We start from the raw sequence: 23,327 nt of genomic DNA on the forward strand, positions 1-23,327 counted from the left end.
ATTCCAGCAACATATTGTGGAGGCTCGTCTGGGATTTCCTGATAATTTAAACCTCAGTCTTGCTATGACTGCCTTGGGGGAATATACAGGTATAATGGGTGAAAGTCAAGGTGTGGAGAAGTTCAAGGCCTGTGACCTCAGCTTTGCTTCCTCGCCTAAAATAAAATAGGGTTAAAATTAAAAAAAATTAAGGACCCAGGTGGTGCCTGTGGCTCAATGGAGTAGAGTGCCAGCCCCATATGCTGGAGGTGGAGGGTACAAACACATCCCTAGCCAAAAAACTGCCCCCCCAAAAAAAATTAAGGACCCTTCTCACAGATTAGTTAATCTTGGATATGCATTAATAGCTTGATACATTCTCTACCAATAGATGTTACTAAATAAAAATAATTTGGGATAGAAGTAAGCAGAAGAATTTATTGAATAAATTTGAATTTAAAGGATTTTTGCCTTTAGATGTTTCCATGGAAGAGATTTTCTGTCAGGGTGACTCTAAGTTTATATTTTCCCAAACATATAACATTTGTATGCCATGTATAAAAAGAAAAGGCCAAAAATAAATTATTAAGGAAAGGAAGAGAGGGGAAGGGCAGGGAAGGAAAGAGGAGAGGAAGGAAGGTGTGTGTGCTGGTGTTAGCAGCACTGATGGTTGGAAGTTTTCTTTGCATAAAAGGGCTAAGAGGGCTCTAAACAAGACAGATTCTTGCTTGAATCCAGTGTTTGGAGTGGCTAGGGTGATAAAAGAAGTTTGGTAAAAGAATGTGCTCTAGCTCTAGCAGTTTTTTCCATGTTGTTCTCCATCACCCAGGACTATGACTTTTAACCACCTTTGGGCTGAGAATTGTAGAAGGATAATATAAGGTATCAGGTCTTTTGCTGCTGCAGTGATAGACTCTTCCATACACATAGAAAAACCATGAGACAGGGGTATAAAATGCCATTTTAAAACTTGGCTATGGGCTGATACCCAGACAGGCAAGCAGACATAACCATGAAATTATTAGAGCAGGAGGGTAGGCACAGAGGGCATGAGAGGGAGAAGAAAAACAAAATCCTCTTCCCGCTCAAAGTGAGCCTGTCAACTAAAATTTCAAAACACATGAATAAATCTAGGGTTAAAAAAGACAGCCCACCAAAACAACAAATTAATTTCATGGAACAGTCTGACAGTGAAATAAGTAACCGTTAACTGTAAGGAGGAAAATAATTTTTGATAAAATAGATAACAACTAACTAAATGATTACAAAATTGAGGTGGGGATTCAATGTGTGGTTAGGCATGCAGAGGTTTTTGTACTTAGGACAGAATGACTGAAAAATTTATGGTTAAGGAAACATGTTAAACTAATTTATAGTTAAGCAAATATGTAAAACTATAGAAATACAACGTCTAGTTTCCAAATTAATAGAAGAAATAAAAAGGTCTATAGAAAAATGTATCACTCCAACAGAGGGCAGGAAATGAAAAAAAGCATTGGAGGAAAAAGTGGTAAAGGCAGTGGTGTGCTGGTAAATGATCAGCAACTGGCTGGGCAGGGATGAGGTTGGACTGATTTGCAGTGTTTACTGATTTTTGTGTATAAATATTCCCACCATGACCAATTTCAAGCTATCAATGTGACATCAACCAATTCACAAAATTCCTCAAAATGTAACTATCGTGTCTAGGGAGCTGGTGGGTACCAGATCCAGCAAACTATTATTGTTGGGACAGACAGGATATTCTCTGTGGTCTTCATCCTGCATATAACTTTTGACAATAAAATAAAAGATTAAACAATAAGATACCTCTACGTACCTTATGGAATGGCCAAAATCTGGGATACTGACAGTACCAAATGCTGGCAAGCTTGTGGAGCAGCAGGAACTCTCATTCATTGCCGGTGGGAATGCAAAATAGTACAGCCACTTTGGAAGGCAGCTTGGCAGTTTCTTACAAAATTGAACATACCCATACCATACAATCCAGCAACTACTCTCCTGGTGTTTTACCCAAAGGAATGAAAAACCTATGGCCACACAAAAATCTGCACATGGATTTTTATAACAGCTTTATTTATAATTGGCAAAAATTAGAAGTAACCAAGAAGTCTTTAAGTAGGTGAATGGGTAAGTAAACTGTGGTACGTGCTGCCAGTGAGACTTTATTCAGTGCTAAAATGAAATCAGCTACCAAGACATGAAAAGACATGGAAGAATTTCTTTCTTTCTTTTCCTTTTTTTTTTTTTTTTTGAGACAGAGTCTCACTCTGTTGCACTGAGTGGAGTACCCTGGCATCATTGTAGCTCACAGCAACCTCAAACTCGTGGGCTCAAGTGATCCTCTTGCCTCAGCCTCCCAAGTAGGTGGGACTACAGGTGCCAGCTACAGGTCCAGCTAATTTTTTCTATTTTTTTTTATAGTAGGGACAGAATCTCATTCTTGCTCAGGCTGGTCTCAAACTCCTGAGCTCAAGTAATTCACCCTCCTCAGTCTCCCAAAGTGCTAGGATTACAGGTGTGAGCCACCAGGCTGGGCCTTAGACATGGAAGACTTATAAATACTTGTTACTCAGTGAACAAAGTTGATCTGAAAATGCTACATACTGTATGATTCCAACTATATCTTCAGTCCCCAACCCCTGGGCTGTGGATGGGTACTGGTCCATTGGACCTACTAGACCTGGGCTGCACAGGAGAAGGTGAGCAATAGGCAAACCTTCTGTCTGTCTGTCTGAACTTCTGTCGCATCACCACCTGAACTCTGCCTTCTGTCAGATCTCCCACGTCCCCACCCTGATCTGTGGAAAAATTGCCCTTCATGAAACCAGTGGCACAAATGGTTGGGGACCACTGAACCATAGGACATTTAGAGAAAGGGGGAACTGTAGAGAGAATAAAAAGATGAGTGCTGTCAAGATTTGAGTGGCTGGGTGAGGGAGAAGGTATGAATCGGCAGAGCACAGAGGATGTTTAGGGCAGTGGAAATACTCTGTGTGAGACTATGACAGACCCGTGTCAGTATTAATTTGTCCAGACTCATGAATGTATGATACCAAGAGTGAACCCAAAGGTAAACGATGGACATTAGGTGATTATGATGTGTCAGTGTCCATCAGCTCTAACAAATGTACCACTGTGCTGTGGAGGTTGATAATAAGCAGGTGTGGAGAGGAAGGAATTATATGGGAAAGCTCTATACCTTCCTCTCAATTTTTCAGTGAACTTAAAACTTCTCTAAAAAATAAAGTCTTTAATGAAATGAAATCAAACAAATCTTCTGAATGCTATTTCCCTAACTGAAATGATAAGGCAATTTATTGGGAAAACAGGAGTGGGTGGCATTGTTATTAGGGTATTTATCATATGGTTATGGAAAGCTAGTAATTTATGATCCTTGCAAGCAAAGCCAGATCAATACAGAGATAAATGTCTTTAGCACAATAGAATTTATATCATCCACATGATAATTGACCACTGTGTCATACATTCAATCATTCATCTCATTCTCTGATATAATACCAGGAAGGCTAATACATATGTTATTTATTAACACACAGTAGTGCAAACCCATGACCTCTCTACCCTGTTATGTATCCTTGGCAATGTACTGTACTGTTGTCTACCTCCAGTAACAGGATCCCCCAGAAAAAATCAAAGAAACTTGTTTAATGCTAGGCATCTCCTGTTGAATTGGAGGAGAGGTGAAAAATGCCCAAGCTACTGTTCTTTCTTGTTCCTTTCACTTCTTTCCCCTTTCTCCCAGTTATCATGTGTTCTGTCTTCTTTTTTTTCCCTTCCCCTGGATACAAGTGGCCTGTCCCAGAGCAGGAAGGGGTAGGTAAATGGTCTTAGAAGAGCCTTTCACATTGTTGGTTTGCTGTGCATCTCGTGATGCAGTCATTCCACATCACCTGTGCCCTGCCACTGAGTTACAGGCTGTAGGCTTAAAGTTCAAAACACAGGGAAGAAGCATATCCCCAGGGGAGAGAGAATGGAGACACGAGAAAAGAAAACAGAAAGCCAGACGCTTAGAAAACTATGCATATTTTCATCACACTGGTTAACATAGCATTCCTGGCATTTTCTTAGTTATCGTGTTAAGACAATCATATTCGAACTGTTTATAAAACCAGTGTATGGTGCCCCATGATCATATTACTGTACACAGCTATGATCTAATACTAAATAATAATAATAATAATAAAGTCTATCCAGGGGAAGGATTGAGGAGGGAGAGGGTAGGAGAGAGGAGGAAGGACTACTGGGGGAGGAAGAGGGCAACTGGGAGGATCCCACCTAAGGAGCACAATGTGAGGGTGTTCAGCACACCTCCTGTGTGAAGCGCTCAAGTACTACTGAAAGACTTGGGACAAGACCCCCACTCTGTCCTGGATTACGACAACCCCCAATCAACCGCAAGAGACGACACTTGATGCAATTAGCAAGAGGGTTTTATTCCAGCATGCTGGGGCTTAGCTCGTAACTCTCTCAGGAGCAGAGGAGTTAAGCCCCGAACAGCAGGTTTTACAAGCTTATAAAGGCAAAAACCACAAAGTAGGGACGGGTAGCAGACATGGCAGGGGCTTTAACCACAAAGTAGGGAGGGGTAGCAGACATAGCAGGGGCTTTCTAGATAAGAAGAACTCTGGTTCATTATTTAACTGTCTTAAGACAAGATTAACAGTTAAACATTTGCTTAGCCCTTTTATCTGCTTTAGCTCGGGGCTATTTCCTGGAACAGTTACAAAAGGTCATATTCTTATGGTAGGGGGCGAGAGGTGCTGCTTCAGGTCACATTCTCATGGTAGGGGGCGAGAGGTGCTGCTTCATGGCTGGTTCCCTCCCCCCCCCCCTTTTGGATTTGGTAGTACTTTCCTTCACTACTTGAACTTTGCCCTAGAATTGAAACAATGTAACCTAAACATCTGTACCTTCATATTATTTGTAATAAAAAATTAAAAAGGTGCCTGCAATAATAATAATAATAAAAAAAGAAACCTATGCATAGAGTTAGTTCCCTAATAATGGGAGTAGAAACTATTCCAGACCCTCCCCTGCCCTTCTTCCTCAACCTCTTGGGAACATTTGTTGCCTGGAATGTCTGTGCTTTGCTTTGCAAGGGTTAAGTAGGTGGCCTATTATTCAGCAAATTAAAGGCTGGTTGCCTGAGAGTTCCTTTCAGAAAGGATTAGGGTCTCAGATGAGGCTTTGATATACTAGATGGAGATGTTCTGCTCCATCATGTTAATGGAGGAGTTTTAAGGACTGACTCTCTTTGGCATTCAGTGTCTTTATTCATTTCCTTGCCTAGAAAAGAAAAATATTTTATCTTATGAAAATTTAGTGCCTGAACCGGAAGTAGATGGACATCTTGGGTGGGGAGAGGAGCGTGGAGGGTTCATTTTTTGGTCTAGAAGCACAGAAGCAGCACTTCCTTGGCTTCCTTGGGTGGCCACTTCTCTGGAAGACCCATCCCTCCAAAGAACAGCAGAAGCAATAATTCAGCCTTGTAGTTCATTGTCCTTTGAAGCTCTTTTGCTCAGAAGTTGGGCAGAAGAGAGGGCAGGTGACGGTGATGATAGTAGTTTGTGTCTTCAAGAACATAAACCATGGCAGCCAATAGCTTCAAACATTTACAACTACTTATTATCAGACAAATTTTTTCCCCACTTTTTCATAGCAGTTACATTTTTATGAAAACATAGCTTAGTTCTTTTTCCTCAATTTTATGTTCATACTATCAATAATATAATTGACAATCCAGCCAAAGAAGTGGATTTAAGTCTTTACTAAACACAAAAGAATATACAATTATGGAAAGGGCACAAAAATTGGGTAGACATGATGCCAGTGAGACTGTAGCAGCTGTAGGTCATTATCTTGCCTCTTTATCTAATCCTCCCACCCACCATTGTGTGATATTTTAGCTGGAACCACTTTTGCCATCATTTAGGAGACCATTCAACTGTCCTATTGTTTCTAACACCCACTTGTGTGATGCCCCAGGCTTCTAGTCCTATCCTTCCCCAACTTGCACTGTTGGGATTAAATTGCTTCCTCCTTTGAATTGCTTTTGATCACAGGTTCAACTTTTTCAGCAGTCTTCTTTGCATTCTTTGCAGTTAACAGCACATGGTAGCTTGGCGTTGCCTTTTCTTTACTTGATTGATGCCAACATCTGAGCACCCAACATGTTAGGAATCAAGGGGTCTGAGCTGATAAAAATTCACTAAATCATTGGTAAATTTAGCCTTGGATTAAGATCTGAGAGCTCTGTGCCTTTTTGTATTGGTCATCCAGGGAGATTTTTTTTTTTTATTAGATAATACAAGGCTGCAGTCAGGATTGAAGAGTGTTATAAGAAACAGTCCTGTGAAACCGGTGGCCATGATTACTGGAGGTAGTAGGCGGTTAGTAGCAGTTAGTCATTACATTATGTGGAATCATTTCTGTGAAAACCCAGGAAAGCCATAATGTTAGTCTTGTTCTTGATCATCATAACAAGCTTCAATCACATCAAAGCTCTCCAAGCAGCTGGTCTGTTTTTACATTATGGATTTTAAGGAAGATGGAACGGATTACATTTTCCCTTCTATACTGTCTGCCAGAAAGCACAGAACCGAATTTGTGGCCACCTCTAGCAAAGCCCTTTATTTGGTATTCTAATTATTATTTTTCTTCCTTAATTTCCCTTTTGTTTCATTTTCCTCTTCTGTTTATAATTATTTTTTATCTCACCTTATTTCATATACCTTTATTTATTTAAGCATGTGTTGTTGTAACTAAGAGGCCTTAAATTATTTCTAGACCAAAATGAAATATTAAAAATCAATTAGGCTGGGTGAGGTGGCTCACACTTGTTATCTAGCACTCTGGGAGGCTGAGGAAGGTGGATTGCTTGAGCTCAGGAATTCAACACCAGCCTGAGGAAAAGCAAGATCCTGTATCTACTAAAAATAGAAAAACTAGCCAGGCATTGTGGTGGGTATCTTATAATCCCAGCTACTTGGAAGGCTGAGGCAAGAGAATCACTTAAGCCCAAAAGTTTGAGGTTGCTGTGAACTATGATGTCATGGCACTCTACCTGGGGCGACAGAGTGTCACAGAAAAAGAAAAAGAAAAAAAAAGTCAATTACATACACTGCTGTTGATAATGTAAAATAATGCAGCCACTGTGAAAACAGTCTGATAGTTCCTCAAAAAGATAAAATTACCATATGATCCAGCAATTCCATTCTTAGGCATATACCTAGGAGAAATAAATGTACGTGCCCAAGAAAAACTTGTAAAGAAATGTTCATGGTGGCATTAATTCATAACAGCTTAAAAGTGAAAAGAAACAAACAAACAAAAAAAAAGTGAAAACAACTCAAATGTCTACCAACTGATAAATGGATAAACAAAATGTATTATATCCATATAATGGAAAATTATTTAACCATTAAATTGTAATGAAATTAACATATGCTATAACAGGATGAACCTTGAAAACACGCCAAATGAAAGACGCTAGTCACAAAAGACCACACATATTCTATGAAATGTCCATTTAGGCAAATCCGGAGAGACAGAGAGTAGATTACTAGTTACCCAGGACTGAGGTGGTTGAGGGGAATGGGCAGTGAATAAAACTGGATGCAGGGCTTCTTTGGGGGGTAACAAAAATGTCCTAAAATTTGTTGTGGTAAAGGTTGCACAAACGTGTGAATATACTAAAAATCTTTGAATTGTATATTTTAAATGGGTGAACTGATTAAAGCTGTTATGAAAATTATTTGCAATAATTAATCAGTTGTAAATTTTATGGCGTTTTTGCTGGCTTTCTCATGCTTTTAATTTTTACTGAATCCCAGATATGCACATAGATTAGCCCACTCACTTTCAGCAGCATCTACAGACTTGTTTGGGATTATACATCCCCAGGTATAGGGATGGCTTTCTCCATAGTATGCAAACTCCCTCTGTATTATTTATTTTAGTACATTTGATCCACTAGACAGAGTCAGGGTTGTTTAGGAGTGAATCCCAAGCCTGGTGCATAAATGGTGTCAGTTCTATTTTCATTGCTCTTCTCTTTATATATCCTTTCTCCTCTGCCTTTGTGATCTTCCACCAGTGATGAAAATAAATGAGCAAGAGAGATCAGAAAAGTTAAGAGAGTAACTAAGAGCTATAACATCACTGCAGGCAAGGAAAGAGAATGTTCCGAGGAGGCAGGGCATATCAGTAGTGCTCACTAGTGGCAGCTTGATCAGGACAGAGAGGTTAGGTACCATGAGGACTAGAAGGAGACCACAGAGGGCGGTGCCTGTGGCTCAAGGAGTAGGGTGCCGGTCCCATATGCCGGAGGTGGTGGGTTCAAACCCAGCCCCAGCCAAAAACCAAAAAGAAAAAAAGAAGGAGACCACAGAGTCAGTGGCTTAGAGGGCTCTGGGGCCCTCTGAGAGAGGTTTCAGTTGGGTGGTGAAGGTAAAAGTTAGATTTTTATGTTCACAAAGATTTAGCCTACAGATCTACCTATTAAATTTGTTATCTTAAGATTCCATCTATGACTCCCTCTCTTTTCTTTCTATGTTTTTGACTTGTTTTCAAGTTCTAGGGATACAACCATCATCTTTCCCTTCTCACCTCCTGAATTCAGGCTCTGTGCTTCCTATACTTCCATTCCAGTATACGCTGTAATCTAGTGCCAGTCCACTTTCTAGAGCAAAGAATTAAAGAATTAGACCGTACTAGAGGTACTGACTCACACCTATAATCCACAAACTGTGGGAGGCCAAGGCAGGAGGATCACTTGAACCCAGAAGTTTGAGTTGCAGTGAACTAGGATGATGCCACTGAACTCTTACCTGGGCAACAGAGTGAGACCCTGTCGATAAATAGGTAGGTAGATAGATAATCAATGATTATCTAGCTATGTTATATTCTTGCTCAAGAACCCCAGTTCAATGAGGCTAAGAAAGAAAGCCCCACATCACTAACAAGACTTTCTAGGCTCTGAAAAGATGTTTGCAGCCAGATTCTCACATTCATCACTATTACACTTGCTCATATCCCCACATGAGCGTTGGGTTTTATACCACTGTGCTTCACCAAGGGGCAAGTGGTACCTTTCACTTGGAATGCCTCTTCCCTGCACTTCCTGTGAATAGTCCTTTGTCCTTTAAGATTCAAATTATCATCTTGTTCCAATTCTCCAGAACACTGTTGTCCTAGCTAGAATTGTTTACTTCATCTGAGCTATTCTACTGCTTACATTTTTTAACCTTGAATTATCATTATTTATGTCTATGTCTATTCTACCACTTTCTAAGTTCTATTTAAGCAAACATCTCATTCTAGACATCTTTCCCACCAAGCACTCAGTATGGTTCCACTCACAATAAATACTAAGTTATTTTGGTTAAATAAGTCAATGAATTCAATCTCACATAGTTCTCTAAATATCTCATATGTGTAAGTTTGGTATTACTCTAGAAACTGATACATTTCTGGATGAATATGGTATCTTTTGTTTGTTTTGCCCTCTCCTAGCCCCTACCCCAGTCCTGGGGTAGTCCTGAACATGTAATGGTCATGCATTATGGAACTGGTTGTTCATTCCTTACAGGGGATGTGTGGGTATTATTCATTCCTTCAAATGAGAATTGTGGATTTAATTCAGGAAGGGTGGCAAGTAGGATCAAGAGAAGCAATATAATTCATATGTCCCAAGGCATGTAAGCCGGAATTAAGAAGCAGACCATGACTGTGTGTCAAAATGGAAATTGATTTTTGAATCAAAGAAATGAACCAGATATTCACAAACAAGAGTACCCAAAGGCTCAAACTTGAAAATGCCAAAGTTCTTTGCTTTTGTTGAATTGTCAAAACCTAAAGATTTTCTTCTCCTTAGGCTAGAACTTTGAAAATTCTGATCGAGACATCTTCTTCAGGCTTAGCACCCATAGCTCAGTGGTTAGGGTGCCAGCCACATACACCAGGGTTGTCAGGTTTGAACCCAGCCTGGGCCTGCTAAACAACAATGACAACAACAACAACAAAAACAACAAAAATAGCTGGGCATTGTGGCAGGAGCCTGTAATCCTAGCTACTTGGGAGGCTGAGGCAAGAGAATTGCCTAAGTCCAAGAGCTGGAGGTTGCTGTGAGCTGTGATGTTACAGCATTCTACTGAGGGCGACAAAGTGAGACTCTGTTGCAAAAAAAAAAAAGAAAGGAAAGAAAGAAAAAGACATCTTCTTTAGGTCAAGCTATTTCCTATGGCTCAAAGCCCCCACCTACAACTGTATGGTTGGTCTTTCTGGTGTGGTCAGCCCCCATACTAAGACTAGTGAGCAAGGCCCTATCCTGAGAGATCTCATTAGCATAAACTAATTTAATTAGCTTAATTATATTAATTAGTGTAGTTTAAGGGACCCAGCATGAATAAGAAAGTGACTAAGTAACTCAGAAAATTTCAGTTGTTTAGCGTTTACCTCCCAGAAACTTAGGACAAAGGCCAGACTCTCTTTGTATAAGACCAAGTTCCTTCCTACAAAGTGTCTTTTATTACGTTGAAGAATCTCTTTAAAATTTCTAGAATACCAAGAGCTTTTTATCACAAATCATTGGTGAATTTTCTCAAATATACTTTCTATATCTATTACAATAATATTGTCTCCCCAAAAGACATTTTCTTCTATCGAACAGGAATGTTGTCCTCAATTGTAGGAATCATGTTGAGAAAAAGTAGCTAATTAACAAGTACAGTATTATTCAAGTCTAACTCAAGGAGCTACTGCACATTAGCATTTCCTTGTTGCTGTGGTTTGACACTGAAATTCAGAGGTTGCCAATGTGATAGTATTAAGAGGTGGGGCTTTTTAGGCCATGAAGGCTCCTCCTTTGTGAATGGGATTAGGTGCCCTTACAAAAGGGCTTGAAGGAGGGAGTTTATTCCTCTTTGCTTTCAGCCTTCTGCTGTGTGAGGACACAGCATTCCTCCCCTTTGGAGGAACCATCTTGGAAGCAGAGAGCAGCCCTTACCAGACAATTGAACTTGCCATTGCTTTGATTTTGGACTTCCCATCCTGCTAAACTGTGAGATAATAAATTTCTGTTCTTTGTAAATGAACCAGTTTCAGGGCTTCTGTCATAGCAGCACCAAATAGAGTAAGACACTTGTGTAGGACTCAGCCTGCTAATTAGATGAGTGCTCACTGTGTACCAAACTGCATACAGAGATTATTTCATTTACTCCCCGTAGTAACCTTTCTGTCCCCTAAGTATTAATAATTAATAATTAATTTTTTTTGAGACAGAGTCTCATTTTGTCGCCCTCAGTACAGTGTCATAGCTCACAGCAACCTCAAACTCCTGGGCACAAGTGATTCTCTTGCCACACCCTCACAGGTTGCTGGGACTACAGGCGCCTGCCACAACACCCGGCTATTTTTTTTTTTTAGAGTCAGGGTCTCACTCTTGCTCAGGTCTCCAACTCCTGAGCTCAGGCAATCCACCTGCCTTAGCCTCCCAGAGTGCTAGGATTACAGGTGTGAGCCACCACGCCCAGCAGCAGACTCTTTTAAGGATGGCATTTCTACAAAACAAGTGTCTTTAAAAATGCATTGGCCAACTTCCAGATTATGTTGCCCTGACGCATATACATTTTCTATAACCACTGCCTTCCGGATTCAGTCATCACTTCTCCCTCTGCCTGCTCCTTATTTTCTGAGCTGCTTTCCGCAGCTATTTCCTTAATTTCTACCTTAAGGAAAGATCTCTAAAGCAGTGGTTTTCAACCTTCCTAATGCTGCGACCCTCTAATACAGTTCCTGTGGGTCGCAACCCACAGGTTGAGAACCGCTGCTCTGAAGGAAGCCAAATCTTTCTGGTTTGCTGGCTGCATCGAGGGCTGATCTGTGGCCAACATCAGTCTCTCACAGAGGCCCAAAAGGCAGTGGCTTGGGTGCTGCAGGAGATACTTAGTGGCACCTGTAGCCACAGTGAAAGGGAAGTGGTACAACTGTCATCTGAAAGATAGAGCTCTCCCAGGGGGTCAGACCTTTCTCAGCCCCTTAACTAAAGGGTGGCATTTAAACACAGTCTAACAATCCCATAAGCTAGTCATCTGGACTATAGTGATGACGTCATGGCTTTTAAAATTCTGCACCATGACTGTGTGACTGGAGTTGCTAGGAGAAATATCTGATTAATTGCAAAGAGCTTTTCGGAAAAATCTAAGGAAGAAAAAAGCAAACAGGACAAGGAGGAGTGAGAAGGTGGTGGCTTGGGAATACCAGTTACAATCCTTAAGACTACCTTAGTTGTAGGACGTAAAAATTGAGATCTTCCTTGTCTGCCACCATGCCTGATAAAGGGCAGACTTGCCCCTAGTCTTCTGCAAGTGCAACATGACACTTTGAAAGCACAGCTTGAACAGAAGAGAGAATTGCCAACAATAGCAAGAATAACACAGCCACACAGTCGACTTGTCCTCAGGTGGCTTTCCCTAGACACATCTCTGTTCACCATGACACTGTGCCCCATCTTGACTTGCTGCTCGGCTCTGGCCGGTTCCACTGGCCCTTCTCACTTCATCTCCTTCGCTCAGCATTTTTATGTAGCTTTCTCCTTCTTCCTCCTCCAAGACAGATTCTGCCTGTTGTTCATGGTTTAGTCTCCTTCCCTCTGCCCCTGCCCTCTGTGGCTCTCCACTTGTCCCCAGGGAAGCAGCGCTTGAGGATCTAGAATTGTTGTTACCACAGCTTCTTCCCTAAGAACACAACCAGTTAGTCTGGACTTTTCTAATTATTTCATATTGACCAAAGCATCAGAGACAGAGAGTGAAGAGTCACCTGCGTGGACAAGTTTTGCTCAGGCTGCACTTGTGGGGCATTTTGAGGTTATGTGTTGGAGTTGTAGCTCTCTGCCTCAAAGGTCCTCTGGTCTTAAAGCCTTATTCTTGCATAGGGACTCTCTTCAGCTACATTAGTGCACATTCCTTCATTCTTTAGGTAGATTCTAAACTGCTCATAGGGGTTTTTTTTAGCTTCAAACTGCCCGTTTTTTTTTTTTTTGTTGTTGTTTGTTTTTTTTGTTGTTTGTTTTTTAAATCACCTTCTTTGAGTCTTCTCTGGATGAGAAAAGTTGTTCTTCCCTATCCCTAAGTTTCCTTTCCAGTCTCAGGTTTCAGGAAATGCAATGTTCTACACTTTCCATTTTGGACCTGGGTTTATCTGGACCTTTGGTGCAGATAGCTCAGTCTAAAGTACCAGCTGACTTATCTTTCTAGCCCTGCATCCTGGTCTCTGCCCCAAGATCTCAGGCAAGATGGCAGTTACCCTCCTGTCATATAGCCCTGCAGTCTGCCTTTGAATTTATTACACAGAATCTGCTCCCATTCCCCACTTTGAAGGAAGACTGAGCTTCCTGTTTCCAACTCTCCATCCTACCTTCTTGGGGCTTTTTCTATTAGCAAGTACTGACTGTTCCTCTCTGACTGATAATCAAAGAACTGCCCAGGTAAGTAATGCACTCCTGGTTCTCACCTGTTCCATGTGAGGGTCCCACATCCCAACCTAGGTGTGAAGCTGGCAAGCAATTGCAGGTCTCATCAGCGAGACTTTAAAATATGACCACACGTGTTTTGTAGACGTCAGGAAAACTGAAATGCAGTTCAATTCCACCAAATAGTGAGATGATGTTTCACAAAAATAACACACACAATACCAAGTTTCTCATCCTGCCTTCTTTTGAGGCATTCGTCACTTTGGGGAAAATGCCCGTGTTTGTCATAGTCTTGTCTTCCCGAATGGAAATTTTCTTCCAAGACAGATTACCAGGGGCTCTGATATTTAACCTATAATTAGTGTATCCTCTGGAGGATTTTCTCCTCTTGATGTAGAGGCCTCTTTGTCAGTCAGGCTCTGTTTGACGATGATAGGAACCGCAGGGCAGCACAGTGAATCATGGGGCGGGGAAATGTTTGCTCAGATTGAAAACGTTTAGTGATTCTGTAGCAACGGGAACCCTGAACAATCTAAGTAGCAAGGACATAGCAGAAGGGATAAAAGATAGAATATATTTATAAAGAATTGGGAAGAGACAGAAATCCTGAGTTTGGATCTATTTCTGTCCCAATGTGTGCAGTAAGATTGCTCACCCTCACATTTTTCTTACCAAGTTCACCCTTATTTTTAGTTTTTGCCTTTTCAGCTGCTCTATATCAAGTGTTTTATTCACTGGTAAACAGCTGAGGCTCTTGATGAATAGCTCCCCCTTGCAGGCATCCGGGTTTTGGTTAAAAAATGGCAGTTTACAAGGACGGAGTGGCTGTGTCGCGACAGCATCATTGTCACAGAGCAGAGATTGCACAGGCGCTGCCAGCTCCAGAGCCTGACCTTGCTAGCAGATGTCTCCTTCTTGCCTGTCCTACCAGAAGCCAGGCTGGAAGATGGCTGCAAATGGCTGTAACAACCTGTGTTTAATGTGGTGACACTAATGGAGTCTGAGTATTAATCTTCAGGCAAGAAAGCATGATGGAAGGTACTAGAATTTCAAATTAGGTAATGGATTGATTTCCTTCAAGGCTGGAATTTGCTTTCTTTTTCTTCTGGTGGACTTTTCGTCATATTCAAACCACCCATGATGGCCTTGTAAATTGAGTCTCTTACATATGTCTCATGGTATAAATAAGTTTTTTATCCATTGTTGAGTTTGGTATCTTAGCAAAGAAAAAACCACATCTAAATACAAAGTTAAAAAAGATTTAAAAAATCCATCTAGGAATGAAAGAATTACTTATGATTTTTTGGGGGAAAGTAGTTTCTCTAAATCAGTGGTTCTCAACCTTCCTAATGCTGTGACCCTTTAATACAGTTCTTCATGTTGTGGTGACCCCCAATCATAAGATTATTTTCATTGCTACTTCATAACTGTAATTTTGCAACTTTTATGAATTGTAATGTAAATATGTGATATGCAGGATGTATTTAGGCAACTCTGGAAAGGGTCATTTGACCCCTAAAGGGTTGCGACCCACAGGTTGAGAACCACTGTTCTAAATCTAGTTTTCATTTAATTTCTTTTTTCTAGAGTAAAAGACTCTAAGAAGAACTGAGCTTTGGCATGTATTTCCCCAGTTCGAAATTCTGTGTAAATCTGAATTTTTAAAAAAGAAAAAAATTTAAAAATCCATGAATAAAAGAAACAATTACTCTGATTTGGGAGAGGAGTGATTTCCCTAAATCTAGTTTTTGTTTAATTTTTTTTTTTTTTCTCTAGTAAAAGACTCTGGGAAGAACTGAGCTTATATTTCCCCAGTTCGAAACACTGTCTTTTGCAGAATAAGTAGCCCCCAGGTGTCTCAGATGTGGTGATAATTAGGGGCTTAAGTTCTCCCCTCAGTCGCCTCTGCCTCCCATTCCAAAATCATAGTACTGATTATTTAAAACAGCTTTCAAGAATATTATTTGTGGGGCCCATACAAAAAGGTCTGTGGCCAACTAAGTTTGGAAACATGAAGTCAAACAAAATTAAGCTGTTTTCTCTACCCCCAGTACTTGCTTTTGTTTGTCTGTTTGTTTGAGACAGAGTCTTACTCTGTTGCCCCAGGCTAGAGTGCCCTGGCTTTGGAGGACTTCACAGTGACCTCAAACTCCTGGGCTCAAGAGATCCTATTGACTCAGTTCCAAGAAATTGGAACTATTGGCATTGGTCACAACACCTGGCTAGTTTTTCTATTTTTGTAGAGACAGGATCTCTCTCTTGCTCAGGCTAGTCTCAAACCCCTGAGCTCCAGCAAGCCACCTGCCTTGGCCTCTCAGAGTAATAGGATTACAGGCGTGAGCCACCCCAATACCTGTAAGAACCTTTCATGTGCTCACATGCATTATGAAATTCCAAACTTACTTGGTTTAGAGAATCACCAATGTTTTCTAGTAACTCTTTTGACTAGGAAACTACTAATAACTTCTTTTTTGATGGGACAAATCCTTATATGTCTAGTGCTTTCCCCAGTTCATGTCACACTGGCCGGCCCCCATCACCTGGCAGAGTTCGACATCTTATGCATCCTTTTATTAAAACTGCTCAGTCCTTGGCTGCGGGAAGATATTTTATATCTAGAATTTGCAATTCCTGATTCAATAAGCAATCTTGAAATGAATAAGTATATCACAATTTCCTTAGTTTTACATGTGTGTGCTCCAAACCAGGTTAGAAAATTCTATCTTGCTTTTTAAAAGGAATGGAGGCTGCCAGGAATTTTAAGGATTCCTGGCCATCAACTTCATCTTCATCCACTAAATCCCTGCCAAAAGGGGTGGATATGATGACCTGACAAACTTAGTGAGAATTTGGGATACCAAACTACAAAGTCTCATGCAATAGCAGTTATATCCTGGTTAAAGTTGATAAAGGGACTAAAGCTGAAGGAAGAAAAGTGGCCTATAAGATGGAGTCTGAGAAGCTAAGCCGAAGTAGTGCAGCTGACCTAGTCTGCTCAGCTAAACCCACCCCTGCACGACTGTGACTAGTTAAGGTGTCACCATGATTGTGAGGCTTGCCTAGTCTTGCTTCTTGCATTACTGATCCATTTCTCCAGTCTGAAATCCCTTCTACCATTTCTCCACCAATCTAATTCAATTTAGTTTCTAAACTTCCTACAGGACCCACCCACCTCAATTCTTACGAGGTCAATGAAGTCTTCCCTGACTGGAGGTCCTCCCATCAACACCCCGTATTTTATGTGTTGCCATTTTTGACAGCACAGAGTGAGTAGGAAGGGTTCTGCCATGGGAGGTGGGGAACTGACCCCCTGACTATCAGGATTTGACCTCAGTTTCCTCACTTCTCAACAGAGGGGTTAGCATAGAAAATCTCGGTCCTCGAAGCTCTGAAATCCTATGCTTTTGTGTTATTATTTCTTATCCTAAAAACCTAAGTCAACACTGGCTTTTGCTATTTCCTTTGTTTTTCTTGTCCTTCTGACTTTCAATTAGATTGTAGATCCTTGAGGGAAATGGGTCATGATTTTTTATGAATTAACTTATTTTGGTTTATTCTGGTGTTGTGTCAGAAGTGTTCACTGAGTAAACGAAATGATATGATGCCTGGGCCCTGATGCCTGGTAAGGCGGGACTTTCAGGCATATCTGCTCCTAAGGGGAAACTCTCCTTCATTTATCTGTAAAATAATAATTCCATTTCACACTGGCTCTTTGCTCCCCATGAGAAAAAAGGATACACAGCTGTGTTTTAGAATTAGGCTGTACCCACAACTCTTCATGCCCTTCCCCTAAAAATCCTCCGATGTGGTGGGATATTTTACAACTCTGCTTACCGTTCTTCCTATATATCTGAGTTTCAGTTTGCTGATGCAGTGGTGTGACACTCAACCCCTCCAGTCATAGAAGTAACAAATCCTCTTTTCCATTGCTTCCAGAGAGCGGGGTGCCCCCCACCTTCACTTTCTGGACCTTCAAGGGACAACAGATTTACTTGTTAGTTTCTCCCTTGTCTGGTTCTCTTCATTATTTGCTGATTTTCCTTACTCCCTCCGTGATCTAGAGAGAGACCTTTTCCAGCATCCCAAATAATCTTGCAACCTTGCTGGGAGCCTTACTTCTCCAGTGGTTGCTAAAACTGTGAAACAGTGCACAAGGGTTGTCCAGAAACTACCCAGCCATGTAATATGAAAAATGGAGACACACCTAGCTTGATACTTCATGGACAGCCCTCATGTATCCCATTTAGTTGCATCCCTGTACTCCAATAGAGACCTGTTTTCATAAGGCTGGAAGGAAGATGGGTTTCCCAGGCTTTCTCAAACCCTATACAAGGAGATTTACTTACTGAAATAGTGGAAGGAGCACTATGTTTGCAGTCCTCCCCTGGAACACTGTCCTGAGGCACATGTCCCACAGAGGAAGATTAAGGCAGCTCCAGCCCATTTTCCTTTCCACATGTTATGAATTTTGTTTTTAGTAATTGCTACTTCTCCCACTTTTACCCTTAGCCCTTTGAATTTACTCATTTGAAGTGTTGGGACTAGTCAATAGAGAACCTGTGACATAAATGACTTCACTTCATCTTAGAAAAAGACTTCATCATAATTATATTTCAAAAGGCATCATGCCAGCAGGGTCCAGATATTCACCTCATTAATAAGGATGACACTAAACAAAAGAGGGGCATAACCCTTTACTATGAGTCCTCAGAGTTGATTCAAGGGCCATAAAAAGAATAGGACTTTACCAGCTAGACATAGCCATCTCCATAGACACCATCCTGCTGTCATCGTGGTCAGCACTCAGCATCTACACCAAAGGCTCTGCCCAAGTCAAGGACTCTTCCTTGTAAGACATTGATGACCATCTGCATCAGCCCAGGACACTCTCCTTGTTCATGTCGCTGTCCTTGGACTGGTTCATTAACTCCTTTCTCTTGATGTTAAATTCATTCTGTTGTGGAAATTTTACTCTATAGCATTTATATGTTGATTAAGTATCCTACTATGTATGGTTTGCAGTGTTGACTGACTTGTGAGTAGGCTTGAGCCTGCATGCCTGTGGCTCTGACTACCAAACGAATGGGTAGTACTAAGGAGAGCTGCCTTCTTGGGAACTCCTTGCAGCTCTTGACTTTCATGATTGAATATGCATCAATAAAAGTCTGACCTTGTGGAAAGACACAAACATGCCAGGACCTGGTTATTTCTGACCTTGCACTGCCGATGACGGTGTCCTCGTCCCTGTGCTCTTTCTTCCTTTTTCAGTGGACATCTACTAGTAGTCAGGTGAAACCTCAACAATTGATGCAGGAAGAAAGCAAAAGGGGAGGAGAATGTTGTATGGTAAATAAGAAATCTCTCTATGTTTGGAAAGTACTTTGGCACAGGTATGTTTATGTGATGATGACAGACAAAATGTGACTTGTTCGAGATCATGGGACAGGCTTTAGCTGCAGGACCCAGCAGTTCCTGGACTCCCATCCTGTCTACTCCCTCCTAGGCTCCAGGGCGTGTGCAGAGCCACCAGGTCTATCTTCAGTCGGAGCTCTCAGAGGATGTGGAGACTGTGTTTATTTTAGGGTTTTCATATACCATCCTTTAAACCAGGAAGACTGGGCTATATTTCTGACTACCTTTTGGTTCCTTCTTTTTCATATAACTACCTCTTGAGTTCCTTCTTTTTCAGGAAACATGATTATTAGCATTTGTTTCTTTTATAGTCATAAATAGAAATGAATATACATGGAATCAAGGAAAGTCTGCTGATATAAAAACATGAATAAAGTCTTTTTAAAGCATGTACACTGATTTTTTTTTTTCAGAGGAAATATAATGGATTATACAAAAGGCCCTGAACCTATAAAAGCCAAGTGATTGATTTCTTCCCATGGCAAGGCAGAGGTGGTATTTATAGTACTGCGGGAAGCAGAATAGAGATAATTTAGGTTCTGTTGGCTTTTCTAGCTGAAAGCTCCAGTTCCAATAGATAGGGAATCCCCTGAATCAATTCTAAAATGGACTGGCTGGGAAATTTACCGAATATCTTTTCAGGATTAGAAGGTAAAGGATGGAAAAGTGTTTTGAAGTGAAAACTGCGAAGGTTAAAGTTTTTGTTGTTGTTGGTTTTTTTGTAAATTTAACAGTTGAGGATTTCAGGAACTCTGCTTAAATGTTCTGAAAAGATGTTGAAGGTGAGGCTGAACATTTTACCATTTGTCAGTGCATTTCATTATTTAAAATATATTGTGTTTTAGATATTGCTGGCGTGCCACTACTGATAAAATTAAAGATGTTTATTTCATGGACTGGGAAGAATGGCCTTCATATCCTAAGCCTCCAATGGGAGCTAAAGACTGATAGTTTAAAAGGATGGATGTTGAAGTTTCTCTCTGTCCCTGAAGACAGCTATGAAGGATAGAAATGCAGTGCTAATTGGAGGGGTAGTCATCACATTCAATTTCACTAGAAATTTCCTTGTATCCAAATTATCTTAAATAACGTAGAACATACAACAAAATGTACTAAATGATTGTTTTTTTCGAAAAGGTTATAACTACTATCTGAAACAGAAAGTAGTCATACCGGTGTGGTTTTACCAGAAGAGTTTAAATGCAACCTGATTTGAGTGGGCTTTTTGTTCCCTGTCTGTATAATTCTATCCCAATTCATCTGGATTATATTGTAGTCACTTCCTGTTCTGAGGTTTCTCTGTTTCTCCAGAAGGCATTTGAAATCAAGCTGCTGAACTTTCTCTGTGAAGGTTTCTTTATGATTAGTTCCTTTCTTTGCAAACTCTGAAATGCATTTTCCTTACTACCAAATAAATGATGGGCATTTCACATATTAGGATTTAAGTGAAGTCATAGTATTTCAATTCCATATGCTCCTAAAACAAAGTAGATAGACTGATCAACTTGACTCCATTGAAAACATTTTTTTGTGGTGAAAATTCAGACAGAAATTTGGCTGACCAGTCAATTTATTCAATGTTCTGAGTACTTCAAATTGATTTTGTTAAACTATCAATCAAAATTTGATTGCGTTAAACTAAAATAGATTCCTGATGTTTTAACTCAACTAACAGAGAATTAGTAGTTTTTCTATTTTCTGATACTATTAATAAAGAAAGAGCTATGGAAGGTTAATGATCAAGTTTTAAGAAATGAGCTTTCTCACCTCTCTCCTGAATTTACAAAGGAGCAGGATGTCTAAGATTGTACTTTTGATTGTTGATTTTTGCAAACAGGTGTCTTATTAAAGATTTTGAAAAGCGGCCTTCTGTCACACATCTCCTTGAGCACCCATTTATTAAAGGAGCCCACGGAAAGGTTTTGTTCCTACAAAAACAGCTGGCCAAGGTCCTCCAAGAGCAGAAGCATCTACACCCTGTTGCTAAAACCAGGTATAGTACTGGGGTGTCTTTCTGCTTTCTCCCTCCAGTTATTTATAAAGATGGTGCATTGGGTATTTTGATTTGCCCGGTGTTATTACTGGTAATTCCCATATCCCTGCATTCCTGAGGGTTTCATTTGCATGACATTAAGGACTCCCTTCCAAGCGGGTAAGAGTAGGAGGGCTTCAGGAACAAACTGCCCATTGTGCTGTTATGAGTGAAATGTCACTCTGCCCTCATGTTCAGTTAGCTCTAGTTAAAACAATAAATATATATTTATATTTAATATAAATTTGGATTTTTCTCCAATAAAGGTAACTGTATGAAAGCAGCTACCACTGAAATTGCTTGAAAAATCTTTACTTAGCTGTTGCAGACCAGACAGCAGAAATACAGATTGTAAGATGATTTTAGAAAGATTATAAGTTAAACACTGGAGGCTTTTTTTCCTAATGTGCTCTGAGACCATTTCCTCTTGAGTTAAAGATTTTTTAGAGTCAACTAATTATTTTAAAATAATTTTTTCATACATTGTCTATGCTATCTAGAGCAATGTTTTTTTTTTTTTGTTTGTTTGTTTGTTTTGTTTTTTAAAGGGCAGATTTAAAAAAAATGTTAATTGACAGGGGCAAATGCTTACAACAGTATTCCCTGGTGAATCCCTAAGACATAGATCTTTAGTTTCTGTCCAGAGGGTGGCAGAATTTCTCTTTAAAAAAAAAAAAAAATTAAATGACTATAAACCTGCTTCCTCTGCTCAGCAGTTGCTTGGTTTTATAAAACTGGCTAGAATATAGATAAGCTCCGGCTCATTATTAGTAAAAGAACATTCAAAGTACGAAGGGTAAAGAATAAAATTTCTCAAGTCAGAAGTTCTGGAAATATTCATGTATTCAGCAGAAAGCTGTTTACAAATCAAAAAGCCAAACATTGGCACCAGGACTCTTTGAGCTGGAGACATAGTTCCAAGGTGACTGTATTTTGCCGATTTGCTTCTCCACCACCAGAGTCCCTTTGGATAGCTCAAAATGGATTTTTCCCTACTTGTTCCCCCTTTCCACTGCCATTTCTGTTTCTATGTGTTGCCTGAAGGGTAGAGAATCGCAGAGAAATTCTTGTCACTTGGTGTCTTTGAAGCAGTGGGAACTTGTGTTTAAGCCTCCTTTTCTTCCTTTGCATTTGTTCCTATACACTGGCCACTGCCCCCCCGCCCCACCTTCATACACAGACACACACACGTACACACACACGCATGCACACACACCACAAAAAATGAAGACAAAATAAAATATAAGTCAAGCAAAAAACAAACCCAGCATTTAAATGCCGTAAGTCAAATCCAGTATCTCCTTCTTGCCTCACGGTTCTGAGATCTGCCTCAGAATGATTTCTGAGACTTAATTTGCCAAGTGATCCAGCATTTCACATTGGCCTGATTTGCCTGTCCAGATCCATGGTCTCTCTTTAAAAACTTTCCTCCTTTTACCACAGAAAATTGCAGCTCTGGGCTTTCTCTAATTTCTCTTTATCTTTGTTTACTCCTTTGATGTCAGAAGCTTTGTACAGTGGTACATGGTGGCAAAGGCTTGTTTGTCACAGCGTCTTTGTAATCTTGAGTTTCACTCAATAGTTTGTGTTTCTTTGAGCTATCATTTTAAAAAATACAACCTTACAAATAGATATCAAAACCTCAAACAGCCATTTCCTTAGAAGGTAGGATATTAATTCCAAAAAACTCATGTAGGAAACACAATGGATGTAATTAACAGTCGACCATCCCCTTACCCACACTATTACTTTCTGTTAGCAAGGAGCTAGCGACATAGATTTTTTTTAAGCCCACCAGGAAAAGCTGTCAAATATCACTAGATGCTGATAAGTCAATATATTTAGAGTGTGAGTTTCCAAGTTAAGGTGGAAAAAAAGAAAAAAGAAAAATTGAAGTGAGTGCATAGATGAGTGAGGTAAATATCGACTTGCAACTTACCACGTTGATGCATAATTATGGCCACATAGCAGGCAGCACGGTGTGCTGGTGCCTGTGGCTCAAGGAGTAGGCCGCCAGTCCCATATGCCGGAGGTGGTGGGTTCAAACCCAGCCCCAGCCAAAAAAAAACCACACACACACACACACAAAAAAAAAGCATCGGCTCTGCTACATTTGGATCCCAGCCCAGCCACTTATTCAATAAGTTACTTTTCTCTTCCAAAGTATCTTCTCTATAATAAGAATTGTTTTGAGGGTTAAGTCAAGAGATATACAATACTTACAATAGTTTTCCTTATAGTTAATCCTGCATAAATAGTAGTAGTAGTAGCATCTATTGGATTCCGAGTCTCTCATTTCTTTTTAACACTAATTACCTCTTACTTTTAATCTGTGAAAATTCATCTTTTCCTTACTGTATAAGATCATGAAAATAAAAAGTACCAAAGTACTCAATGTTAAAAATAGCCATT

The 23,327-nt window shown here is 40.2% G+C and overlaps 1 protein-coding gene across 1 annotated transcript in view; it reads left to right on the forward strand.

Annotated features, from left to right (window-relative positions):
- MYO3B (myosin IIIB) overlaps positions 1-23,327 on the forward strand; it is a 493,981-nt gene that overhangs the window by 184,717 nt on the left and 285,937 nt on the right. The window contains 1 exon segment of the mRNA XM_053596463.1: positions 20,721-20,876. Coding sequence (XP_053452438.1) covers positions 20,721-20,876 — 156 coding nt within the window.

This window comes from Nycticebus coucang, chromosome 7 (genome assembly GCF_027406575.1).
Source record: "Nycticebus coucang isolate mNycCou1 chromosome 7, mNycCou1.pri, whole genome shotgun sequence".
NCBI classification, from domain to species: Eukaryota; Metazoa; Chordata; class Mammalia; order Primates; family Lorisidae; genus Nycticebus; species Nycticebus coucang.